Below are 13,285 nucleotides of genomic sequence, written 5' to 3'. Positions count from 1 at the left end.
ATCAGTTGGCTTTTCATGCTGGCAGAAATGGCTGAACCAGCTGCATTATCTAGCCAGAGTCTACAGCATATGACTGGAACAATAGTCTGTAAATAAATAAAGTTGTTCCCTTAATTTTGCCTGGAATTTTGCTCCATGCATTAGCCTAAAATAGCTTTCTTGCCCTGATTTGTTCCTACATGCAGGCTACAGTTTTGCAGAGCAAACCTCCTGGAAAGCTGGGGAGGGCTTAGGAAACAAGTCAGGGAGCTTCCAAACCGTAGTTAATTTGGTACTACTTTGCAGATGTGACTGGATTCTTTCCTCAGATTTCTGATTTAGAGTCAGAATATGAAAGACACACACAACTAATTATTCAACAACAGCAATTCAGCAAGTTTTTCTTTCTCTGTGTGTATCCCCAAAAAAGTATGGACTAAACCTCATCACTTGAAAAGAAATATCTGTAAACTTTTGCAATGAAAGTGCATCTTAAGTTAAATGTTATTTCTTGTCACTGAAGGCCAATCATTGCAGTATTCTCCTTTCTGTGACTGGTTAGTTCCAAATTTACAGGACCTCGTGTTTTCTTATTTAAACATGTCATTGCAGTAAAAGCTGTCTGGGAAATGAATTTATTAGGTTTACTATTGAATAACATGAAGAATACCAACTCCTGGAGAAACTTCTTTATTCTTATAAGAATAAAGAATTCTTTATAAGAGTATAAAGAATGTGTATGTCTTTTCAACAGGGTACAAATATGAAGGAGTGAAATTTGAAAAGGGAAACTGTGGAGTCAGCATAATGAGAAGTGGTAGGTCACTTAAAATTTTCTTGTGTGCTTGTTAGTTTTTCTTTATTATTAATCATACATCACATCGATAATGCCAGAATGCAGATTCGAAAATAATGCACAGAACTCACTTGTGTAAGATAGTCGATCATATTTAGGAAAATAGCATAGAATTACAAGGAAGAGAATACAAATACCAGTTTTAAAGCTAATAATCTACTTGTCCTTCTTGGCTGCATAACATTTTCCTATTTTCCTCTCACAATGAAGGGGAGGCAATGGAACAGGGCTTGCGTGATTGCTGCAGATCTATACGGATAGGGAAGATCCTGATCCAGAGCGACGAGGAGACCCAGAGAGCCAAAGTGTACTATGCAAAATTTCCACCAGACATCTACAGAAGAAAAGTCCTCCTCATGTACCCCATTCTGAGTGAGTGCTTTAAAGGCGGCATTAGAAGCTGTGTGGGCTGCAGAGTGCTCAGTTGGAACATAGAGAAGTCAGTGAGCACAGCAAAATACACAAGTTTCATGCTTTGCTGGAAGGTCTATTCATTGATCTAATTGAGCTGGTAAAACATTGATCCTGGGCTGCACATACTGAGTAAGAGGTATCTAATAATATAAAATGAATAATGGGAGTTTGCTAATGTATTTTAAGTAATGGCATGACTATGTAGAATTTCACAGATTTTTAAATCTTCATGAAATACTCAATAATTGACTATTTCTTTCCAAGTTCCAAACTATTCTGCTTAGCCAAATACTTTGTAGAAGTTTCTTAAAAAGAATTGGGAATAGATTGTGCCACAATTAGATACTAACTCCAGTTGTAATCATACTGAAAGGAAAGATGACTCTGACACACACATTTGAAAGACAGTTGGATAATTCACCTCTGCTTTCTTCCCTCTTTTTCTACGCCTCTCCCCCACCCATTTATCAGGTACCGGCAACACTGTGATCGAGGCCGTAAAGGTCCTCATAGAACACGGGGTTCAGCCCAATGTTATAATCCTGCTGAGTCTATTCTCTACCCCCCATGGTAAGTTCAGGCAAACTATGACCAAGTCATAAAAATAAGGGTATTTGTGAGAAAGAGTTTAGCTCTCTTGTCATATAAGGAGATACCTACACATGCTGGAAATGAACAGAGAAATTAATTACAGGCTATATGCAGCCATGTAGTTGCTTTCTTTAAAAAGTGAAGACAGAATGTTTCAGCATAGATCTACAACTAAACAAATATGTAAAACTAAAGATAACTTGATAAAGCAATCGGTTACATGGAGAAACGTAATCTTAACCCTTCTGTTGCAAGATTTTGAAACATAGACCGCCTTTGGCGTACCTTAGAAAAGGCACTGATGTGATCATCTTCAAAATATTGTAGATACAAATTGAGATGGAATGAGTAATTATGAATATAATCCATAAACATTTGAAAAGATTTTCAGCATTCCTATGTAGTGAAATCCTTTCATGTTAGAAAAGCCAGATTAAATGAAAGAAAATTTGTGTGTATGTGCTTGATGCCTATGAGGACACATCTGAGTTTTTTCTTATGCAAATAAGAATATTCTAGAGGGCGTCATTTCTGTATTATAGAATTCCTTATTGACAGCTGCGGAAATTGTCACATGTAAGCTGACATATAGAAATTAACTATTATGCCCAAAGAGAATACAACTATTGAATTCACAAAATACTGGGAAAGGAAAAAAATGTCAACTGATGATTAAAGCTTGTAATAATTGGATTAAAAAGGCACATTCCAGGAAAATCAATGTAGCTACATATATAATTTACAATTTTCTTTTCTTTTTTTAAGGTGCCAAATCAATAATCCAGGAATTTCCAGATATCACAATTTTAACAACAGAGGTTCATCCAGTTGCACCTACACATTTTGGGCAGAAGTATTTTGGAACAGACTGAAGTACTTAACCCATTTGTGTTTTGTTACTGTAAGATATATCATTTTTCTACATTTTATAATTTGAAGTGGAGGTATCTATGGGAATATTTAACATCTTTGTTTTTCTTTTTTTGTCCAAAGGTGGAAATAGTTGACCTGCACTAATTTTTTATTTAAATGGATAGATACTTGATCTTAAGTCTAGTTTTTGTTTTAATAATGAGTCGGGGCAATGACGCAGACCACAGACGTCTAATATTGGGTTATTCAAATTGCTGCCCTCTACTTTATTTATTCTTTGTAGCCAATTTGGCTGATTGCGACGGCAAAATAAACTAACTGTGAAGACACCATTGTCTGTATCTTTTATTGTTTTTATACCACAACGGGACCTTTTTCTGAAACAGATTTTTCGCTAGAAGCAATTGACACATTTGTGCCAGTCTTTGGATGCAGTTTTAGTTTTTGTAGATTGCCTTCTCAAGCTATATAGAAGTTTTGTAACTGTAACAAAGACGTCTAAACAAAATGCAGGCATAATTCAAAAGATGGTGTGTGCAAAATATTACACTGGTCACACTTTGCTCACATATGAATATATGGACCAGTGGAAGAGGCAATGCAAGGCCACCAGATCTGAATACCCACTCTATAGTGCAGGGGTGTCATACTGGAGCTGCGCCCACCCCATTGCCGGCAATGGCAAAAAAGCTCTGATACGTTGCGCGACATGACGTCGCAAGTTTAACATGTCTGCCGTAGTGGGAAAAGGATACAGAAAAGTTCGCTTTTGCTGCCATCTTATGGTTGCCCAGATTTTTATATCACAGGTCAGCTAGTTTTCTTTTGATAATAAATCTTACTGATTTTTAAATTAAATACAATTAATAATACAAATGAGAAGAATTAAAGACAAAACTGTTTCATTTCACTACAGGTGACTTGTACCCAATTTTAAAGCAAACCATTTCAGAAAGATAATTGCTGTATATTGAAAACAGCCATTATGGGTCACTGTCCGGATAATATTTTTAGCTTGGCTATGATATATCAGTAATTGTCTCCTGGTTACTAATCAGCTGGTACCCTAGAACCACAAATCATTTGCTTTAAAAAAAAACCAAAAACAGTAATGTTCTACTTCTGTTAACCTTCATTTTTCTGTTCATCATCAGACCTAAGGATGTTTATTTTCATTTCTTTAAGAGCAAGTTTCTACTTCTTACTAGAAGTAAGTATATAGGACATCCTGCTATAACCTTAAGCTTGGAGTTGATTGGATAAGATGTGCCCTGGTTGGAAATTGAGTCTGTGACTAAGCTAAATCATAATGGCAGATTACATCTTGCAAAACCAGAGAAATAAACTAATCCAGTTTGGACTCCTGGTATTTGAATTTTAAAAAATGCAGCATTACACAATACATTTTAACATATTTAAATATTCAAATGTGATTCTACAAAACATTTTTATTGTAAAATATTTCCATGCTTCAGACTGCTACACAATCACAAACATACAGTTTTCAGTTAATGAACCTGAGATAATGTAACCATTAAACATTCAGGAGACTCAACATTAACAGCAGAATATTTTACAACCAAGAGATTCTGAGAATCCTTAGGAATGATTATGCTCCACTATACTGGATTAAGTAATCCATTTCCTATGTCTCTGATTATAAAATCAAATGGGGAAATCTGCACTTCAATATATCATCAATGTATCTGTATCTTGATTATATAATACCAAAGAAAAACCCAGGAAGGAATTACTATAGATAAGGGGTAGGCAACCTTGGCTCTTTTATGACTCGTGGACTTCAACTCCCAGAATTCCTGAGCCAGCATGGCTGACTCAGGAATTCTGGGAGTTGAAGTCCACGAGTCATAAAAGAGCCAAGGTTGCCTACCCCTGCGTAGTGAACATAATATTTAAATGTATAAAATAAAGGGCCATGCAATTTGCTGCCACCCCTAAGATTATTAATCAGTAATATCCAAACTAAAGGTTAATGTGATTTTACAAAATCCCTCAATGATTTAAAAAAGAAAAAGACTCAGCAAAGTATTTTGCAAAAGTGCAGCCAAATCAGTAGCTGCTGGTAGTTCATGTCACTGTGTAAAGGATCCGTCCATTCTTTACCTATCCACATGTACTCTTTCACTGAGTAATCTTTCCTTCCTCCCAGAGGAAGTCACTCTTATCTTATTTAAACCGCTCTGACAAGCTCAGAGAAAGAATTGAATTCTAACTGCAATTTATTAAGTGTGAAGTATTTCTGAGAAATAACTGTTATCTTCGAGCGAATCCTCTGCCTCAAAGGTTTGATTTTCATTTTAAGCCAACAAGGGACTCCTCTACGACTTGGCTATAGGAAACACAATCAACTTTTAACATTCTACAAAAGTAAAGTCAGCTCTGTTCCTCCATCGGCCCTGACCACTACAAACACATCCTTTCTCTTAATATATGAATGCACTGATCAATGTTTTTATGTAGGTCCTGATATATTTGTTTTATCGTGCTGGAAAGCAAGCAGTGCAACTGACAAAACACCAAACCACTTTTGTTCCTACTGATGCATTACAAGGCAGACATTTCAAGAAGCGGAGCTAAAGCAGCTTCCGTGGTATTCACAGTCCTGTTCTGCATACCTTAATTGTTGATGGGTCACAGATACATGGGAGAGTGCAGCTATATTAGATCTCCCCAAAAGTTGAGAAGGGGTACATAGGATACTGCAGTGTTTCTTAACCTTGGCTGCTGGAAGAAGGCTGGCTGGGGAATTCTGGGACTTGAAGTCCACCCATCTTCCTAGCTGCCAAGGTTGAGAAACACTGAGATATTATATGTCCCTACCTCTAGTATACTTTTTCCCAACCAGGTGAGGAGAAAGGTATGATATGTGTAATACATTCAATTTGTCATAGATACGTCATGGTCCTGTCTTGTTACAAGTAGAGTAAATTGTGCTTTCAGTTGTGCACCACACCTTACACAAGAAACAGTTATAGGCTGGGGCCAAATAAACATTTCTTATATTGTGCTAGCTGATTCTTACACTATACCAGCATGCAACACCTATTTTATTCAACAATTCTGATGTTCTCCAAAATCAAGCTTTACAGAAGGCCAAATTTTTAAACACAGATTTCCTACCTAACTACATCTGTCTCACGGTCCTTAGTAGACATCAATGTGATGCTTTCAGTTTTGTGGTGAGAATGGGATGCATACTGTTTGCAAAAATCATCAGGTGGATTTCCGCTGCTCCATTTTCTCAGGAAGACATTTTATGCCCAGGAATATGTGGGTCAATGTGGAACCATGGAAGCCTTTGAGAGGTTTCTGAAATTGGGATGTTCCAGCATGGAAAAATTACGCATACATCAACGCCAACCAGTTCCATGAATAATGCTGGACAAAGTGCAGATTTTATAGTTCCAGTATACAAATGTTATTTTGTTCTGCAATGTCAAGACTTCTCACAATCAACTACTTCTCACAATCAAGTCACAATCCTAAGTTACATTTAGATTGATGAAAATGTATGGCATCGTGTACAACTGTGACTGCTTTAAAAATGGCTGGAATAATATATGAAAAGTACACCTTGGTTGCAACCACAAAACTAATAGTTAAACAATAGGAATCTCAAGACAAGCATTACATTATTGGATCATAATTCAAATGCTATAGAAAAATGTTTCTCAACCTTAGCTGCTTTAAGGTGGGTGGACTTCAACTCCCAGAATTCCCCAGCCAGCTGAGAGTTGAAGTCCAGTCATCTTAAAGCGGCTAAGGTTGAGAAACACTGCTATAGAATACCATCAAATTCCTTACGTAGCCATTCAAAGCCTTTAATTTCTTCCTGCTGTGCCTCAAATACTCAGAATATGTTTGCAAAGGGTCTATTATTACCCTTCCTATTTCTGAATTTCAGTTGGTCCCAAGGGATCATAAAAAAGGCTAATTAGATTATTAAATACTAGTTATAATATTTCTAGACAGAATTCTGCCACAAATGATTTGGTCCGTGTCCTCCTTTAACAGGCAGACTGTTGTGCACTATCCAGAGTCATTGGGAATCGGGCAGCATAAACATATATTATCTAAAATGAGAAGGAGATACTTTCTGTTCTTCAGGACACTTGCTTAATTGTTACAGGTTTGGGGTGTCTCCTGTGTCCTCATGTGAGTACATGAAAACTAGAATGAAATTCAGCAACTGGATAATGACTGGAAGTGGCAATACTGGTTGGTACAAAATATTCCAGCACACTCTTTTGCCCCATTTTACGACTTTTCTTGCTACGTTTGTTAAGTGAATCACTGCAGTTGTTAAATTAGTAGCCTGGTTGTTCAAGTGAATCTGGCTTCCCCCATTGACTTTGCTGGTCAGAAGGTTGCAAAGGGGATCACAGGACCCCTGGAACATGGCGACCGTCATAAGTATGAACCAGTTGCCAAGCATCTGAATGTAAATCACGTGACCCTGGGGACGCTGCAACGGTCATAAGTGTAAAAAAATTGTCCCAAGTCCCTTTTTTCAGCGCCGTTGTAACTTTGAACGGTCACTAAATGAATGGTTGTAAGTCAAGGACTACCTGTACTGCTTTTGATAGTTAAGTATTCAATGTACAGTATTTGTGCAACCATGAAGATGGGTCAATTTGGTAATCAAATGCATAAAGATGCAGCACTATTAGTAGAGGACTCTGGATCTCTATTACAATTCTGCACTGCAGGGATGAGCCTTTGATTCTGAGGAATCATTGGGGCTGAAGTCTTCCTAACCTGATTTATTTAACAAGCCTGTTTGCTTGCCACAAATCAGCTGGTAGAATGTTTCTAAAGATAATTTTGGTCACCTGATCACATCTGATTTTATTAAATTAAGCTGTCCTCCCCAACCCAAAATTATTTAAAAATATAATTCACATGCATTCCATTTGTGCTGTTTCAAGCTCAACAGCTGCCCAGCTCCCAAAGAAACTGGCAGGGAACAGGAGTCACAGCTGAAGGAGAATTTGGGAGAGGCTGCTAGGAGAAGTCTTAAGGCCTTCCCTGCAGAGAACAGATTGGATGAGTTATAATAGTTGCACAGAGTTGTTGTTTTTTTAACTCCCAATAGTTTAGCCATAAGAACACCAAGTAGACCAGGGGTTCTCAACCTTGGCAACTTTAAGACTTGTGGACTTCAACTCCCAGAATTCTGGGAGTTGAAGTCCACAAGTCTTGAAGTTGCCAAGGTTGAGAACCCCTGAAGTAGACTTTATCCCTAAATTAGGCTGCTGAGGTGAAAGGAGCTTTGGAAACCATCAGAAATGGTCTGAGTTCAAGAGGTTCTAAGCAAACTGGTTCTGGGACACCTCCTGCCGTATCCCCAACACAAAATAGAAAAGTGCAGGCATATGCCCACAAACAGGAGTAAAGCTGTTTTATGGAGAACCACACAGAAATATTAGTGAATGCGAGTATAGGTTTCCTGGAAGCAAATGATGACATGGTTCCTGTGGCTCATAATCACTGCTCCACCTACAAAGGGCACTTGAAAGCTCTTTTGCAGACAAACCATCATTTTCACGTTAGTACTTTTCACAGCTTTTCAATCCTGTCTAAAGAAGAAGAAAAAAACCTTCCCTAGCTGTTTTTTCACACAACTGTTAAGCAGAAGAGGGCTCGGACACCTCGTTGCCTTGATAATGGCTTACAATGCTGTTTCTCAACCTTGCTGACTTTAAGATGTGTGGACTTCAACTTCCAGAATTTCCCAGCCAGCAGGCTCACTACGGGAATTCTGGGAGTTGAAGTCCACACAACTAAACAGTCAGTACAGTTGAGCAATGCTGGGTTACAACTATAGCTGCTACTTGCCAATTGTTTATTTGGAACTAATACCAAGGCCCAAAAGGGCAGGATCTTCGCTTCCCTCTGCTGTTGATGCCCTTAATCCAGTGCTTCTCAAATAGTGGGGCGCGCCCCCCAGGGGGCGCGAGGCTCCGTAAAGGGGGGCTCGTTTGACCTCGGCAAATACTGTCATATTGGATTTCTAGATCGGATCATCCGACTCACTCGCAAGCGGCAGCCCGACGCGGAGGACAACATGACCGCCAACGCACGTGACACATGCAAAGGACCCGATTGGATAGACATGATGCTCTATCCTGATTGGCCAAACCCGCCCGTGTGACTTTTAGACCCGGAAATCGGTCCTCTGTACAGAAAAAATTTTTTTACAGTCGCGCGGGGGGCGCGCGAAATGTTTTCTTCTTCCTAGGGGGGCATGACAGAAAATAATTGAGAAGCACTGCCTTAATCCAAGATTGTCTAAAAACAATTGAAAATTCAGGGCATGAAGAAGGGCCTGGAACTGAAAGGGCAGTTGACCCGGCCGTTCCTTCCAGGCCCCATAAGACTCACGCTATCAGACATGGCTTTGGAAATTTTCTAAGTCTTAACCAGTCTCTCTCTGCTCGATTCCCAAATTCTGGACCACCCTTTCAACAGGAGATCAACAAAGCCAAACACGCTTTTCACCTCCTCCGTGGCGCTAAAATAGTGGACCTGAGAAATGTTCAACAGCAGCTGAGATGCTTTTATCACGTAGCTCTGTGAAGTTGGAAACACCAAATTAAAATTAGTTCTCCAAATACATGTTCTGCTGTTTTAGTGGATTAGTAATAATAATAATAATGATAAAGTTGGAAGGGACCTTGGAGGTCATTTAGTCCAACCCCCTGCCCAGGCACAAAACCCTATACCATTTCAGACAAATGGCTGTCCAATCTCGTCTTAAAAACTTCCAGTGTTGGAGCATTCTGGAGGCAGGTTGTTCCACTGGTTAATTGTTCTAACCGTCAGGAAGTTTCTCCTTAGTTCTAGGTTGCTTCTCTCTTTGGATTATCTAACTTTTTGAAATGTTGGAGTAGAGCTGCATTTGTTAATTAAACGTTAACATTTAATTGCTCTGATCAATGCAAAGAAAAGAGTCTTTTAAGAAAGGGAAACACATTGCAATTGATTGACAGCACTGTTATGAAATCTAACTAGGGAAGAAGTTCGGTGTTAAATATGGACCCACGCAAATGTCTATTTTGCTTTAAACATACAGCATTCAAAGGACTAATATAATCAGCAGAAAAATGTTTAAACTAGTTCTATTGAAATTAGTAAAGCTTCAATATTTGCTATAAGATTTGTGTCTGCTTCAATTTCTCTGGCTGGCGCCTTTCTACACTGAGAAAAAAATAGCGCATTAAGGGTTTTTTAACTGAGCCTAAACAATTCTAGAGGCTGAATGCTATCTTTTTGGGAGGTCTCCCCAAGAAAATCAGCAAAGGGTGCAACTGCACAAAGGAAGCCCAGCTACGAAACTGGTTTACTTCTTAGCATGGGCATTTCAAAAACCCCACTGCAGCAAAAGATACATCACAAGCAAGGCCACGGAGGTCCCGGACAAATCTTTGAGGGAGTCCTAGCCACTATAAACATGGTGGGCAACCTCTTCTGACTGCAGACTTTTTAAAGTCTTCTTTAAAAATGATCTGATGGCCCCAGTAGGATATAGGCAGTACTGGAATGGGCTTACGTTGAGAGAACTCAACTATTGCTCTCTCTTTCATCTGCTTAATGTCTATGGAGATTCTCAGTCATCCCGCTCATGGTTGTCCCAAAGATGCTTTTGCAAGAGGCAACTGAACTTCCTTGTTTTTCTTTGAAGATGTTTCCCTTTTCATCCATTCTTCAGCTCTGACTGGATGGTGGGGAATGGGTTTATACTCCTTGCAGACAGCTGGTCATCTGCATTCGTTTAGAGTCCTTGAGGCCACCTGGAGGTTTACCTGTGTCCTCAGGGTCACCTAAGTGGTGCAAATGGGTGTGGAGCCTCCTTGGAACTGCTGAAAGGACTGTGTGGTAGACTGGAGATAGATGATGTCGTATCCCTCCCCCTCTGTTGAGAGAGGATGGTTCAGTTTTGACACAGACGGCCTCTTGGACCCCTCTTTCAAACCAGCTGTTCAAACCTCTGTCCAAAATGTGGACTTTGTTGTCTTCGAAAGTGTGGCCTTTTGTCTTTTAAAAGCAGATGCACTGCTGAATCTTGTCCTGATGGGTATGTTGTGCCAGGTGTTTATGAAGTGGTTGTTTTGTTTCCCCATGGTTCAGATCTGCACATGGCTCACTGCATTGTACTGCATATACCACGTTGCTTAGTTTGTGCCTGTGTGTTTTACCATTGGGATGGACAAGCTTCTGCCTTAGTGTATTCTTGGGTTTAAATAAGTGTGCATGTATGTTGTGTTGGCTGAAGATCCTCCTGAACTTTTCAGATATTCCTGCAACATATGGAATGACAACATTGCTTTGTTTATTGTTCCCTTCTTTGTCTGTGTATGGAGAAGTTCCTGCAGAGTATTTGGGGGGGGGGGAATTTGATGAAGGCCCACTTGGGATAGTCACATGTTCTGAGGGTCTCCTTGATGTGTTTTAGTTCATTTTCTTTCCCTTTGCTGGTAGGCCTTCAGCTCAGTGGTGTAGGGTTCTGATAACTCCCATTTTGTGCTTCAGTGGGCGGTGAGAATCATATGTAAATATTGATTTGTTTTCTGTAAATTTCAGTGTTAAGGCTTCTATCTTCCCTAATAACTACTGCACAGTCCAGGAAGGCTAAACTATTTTCCTTAACATCTTCATGTGTGAATTTGATGTCTCTGTCCACAGAGTTGATATGTTTGGCAAACGCTTCCATTCCTGTGTTTTGATCTTGACCCAAGTATCGTCCACATACCTTTACCAATGAGTGGGTGGAATTCCTGTGAAGGGGTTTAGGGCTTTGGTATCGACGTGTTCCATGTAGAGATTGGCCACAATGGGGGACACCTCCAAGTGGCCTCAATGACTCTCTTAAAAGAGTGCAAATGACCAGCTGTCTGCAAGGAGTATAAACCCTTCCGTTCCCCACCATCCAGCCAGAACTGAAGAAGCTTCTTGGATGAGAAACGAAACGTCTTCAAAGCAAAACAAGAAAGTCCAGTTGTCTCTTGAAAAAGCACCTTTGGGACTTCCATCTGCTTGTGTGGCTGACAGGTGTGATTGGGAGGTCAAGTGTAGCATAAGCAGAGAGGGGCAGCTGCCTGGTTTGGTGGCATCATCTAGGTACTGGGGGACACTGGTTTAGCTCCAGCCCCTGGAGCTGCACCACAGCCCATCTCCCTGATCCGATTGAACCCACTGGGCTAAATGGTTGATGTCTATAACATATTTCCAATGATCTCCTCTTATGGTGTTTTTTCTCCAAAGTTCTAAAGAGGGAAGATGGAATCTATTTCTGCGTGGTCACTGAAAAGGCTGAAGAAATCTCTTGAGGGGGGAAGGAATCCTACTTGGATCAAAACCTGCCCGAGCAGGGGGTTGGACTAGATGACCTCCAAGGTCCCTTCCAACTTTACTACAATTATTATTATTAAGTGACCCAGCACTCAAATTAAAGGGGCAAGGGGAAGCCCAGCCTTTTGGACTTCTCTATCCATGAGTTTCTTTAAGTATTTGGGGAAAAAATGAATGACAGAGAGACACAAATCGTATTCCTGATCAGATCATGCAAAGAGTTTAAAAGTCTGTGAAGTGAGGCTGGCCTGGCTCCAAGCAAGGCTTCCCCTGAATGCCAAACCAGGGGCCAGACTTTCTCCTGCTGGCAGGCTGACTTTTGCGTGGGGGAGGCAAGTTCTGTTCAAAGAAGTCCGTAGTCACATGAGCCTCCGTGGACAGTACAAGACAGGGTCACCGTTGTGCAAGTCAAAGGCTATTTTTTTCATAGCAGAAACTAGTCCAGTAGCTGAAGCTGTTCTGAATGAATTTTAGACAATTATAGGCACTACGAGGACTGTGCTTACATCAACAAAGATCAATTAAAAGAGCCAGGCTTTTTAGCAAAATCAGAATTTTGACGATGGGTACGTTTAGAGCTGGCTGAAGGTTTCCTGTGGTTACAGAAGCAGCACACGTTCGCCCAGTTCCCTAGCAGTAAGACTTGATTTGGCAGCCATGATTCCTGCGCAAGAGGATTTGTTTTGAGCAGTCTGCCTAACCATTTTACAGAGCTGTTCTTCCTATTTGGCAAAACGAGACAACATGAAGTCCAGGCTGTTAGCTAAATGCCCCTTAAGGCACTTGGAAATGCATTTGCACTAAGCAGTTTTCCCTTCTTCTGGGTAAGACATACAAAAAGAGACAGTCATGAATAGCCTTAATCACTTCAGAGCTGCCATGTTAAAAAAAAATAATCCATAATGTGTAGCAAACCTTGGAAGTGTCACCAAGGACTGTCTCCTCAAGAGCTGTTTCCGAAAGCGAGAATTAGCCTCCAATGTTGCTTTTCTTTTTCCGATCCAAGTGCTGCTTTTTCTTTTATGCCTCCTGAGTTTCCATCACCAGAGGAAGCTAATGAGACAGGGAGGAAGCTGGAACTGAAGTGGGTTGCAGGAAAAGAAAGGAATAAGAATGAGTCTAATTAAAAGAATTTCTATTCTACTCCTAAGGACCAAGCTCGACATGACGTGAGGCAGCCCTGCATTTAATGTGCACGCT

General features: G+C 40.2%; 2 protein-coding genes across 3 annotated transcripts in view; one reads left to right on the top strand and one right to left on the bottom strand.

Annotated features, from left to right (window-relative positions):
• Positions 1-4,416, top strand: part of UPRT (uracil phosphoribosyltransferase homolog) — a 28,365-nt gene extending 23,949 nt beyond the window's left edge. Inside the window, exons 4-7 of the mRNA XM_039365357.1 lie at positions 734-796; positions 1,046-1,207; positions 1,721-1,819; positions 2,606-4,416. Coding sequence (XP_039221291.1) covers positions 734-796; positions 1,046-1,207; positions 1,721-1,819; positions 2,606-2,712 — 431 coding nt within the window. The 3' untranslated portion in view covers positions 2,713-4,416. The remainder of the gene's footprint in view (positions 1-733; positions 797-1,045; positions 1,208-1,720; positions 1,820-2,605) is intronic.
• Positions 4,417-12,282: 7,866 nt separating this feature from the next.
• Positions 12,283-13,285, bottom strand: part of ZDHHC15 (zinc finger DHHC-type palmitoyltransferase 15) — a 35,314-nt gene continuing 34,311 nt past the window's right edge. Inside the window, exon 12 of one of the 2 annotated variants that reach the window (XM_039365370.1) lies at positions 12,283-13,138. The gene's annotated coding sequence lies outside the window, so the exon portion shown is untranslated. Of the gene's footprint in view, positions 13,165-13,285 lie in introns of both variants that reach the window. The other variant, XM_039365369.1, reaches the window with a different exon arrangement.

The sequence above is a fragment of the Crotalus tigris genome, unplaced genomic scaffold (assembly GCF_016545835.1).
Source record: "Crotalus tigris isolate CLP2741 ecotype Arizona unplaced genomic scaffold, ASM1654583v1 scf7180000020062.1902635, whole genome shotgun sequence".
Lineage (NCBI taxonomy): Eukaryota > Metazoa > Chordata > Lepidosauria > Squamata > Viperidae > Crotalus > Crotalus tigris.
Note: the sequence above shows the minus strand (reverse complement) of the source record. Positions and strands in the feature narration are given on the sequence as shown.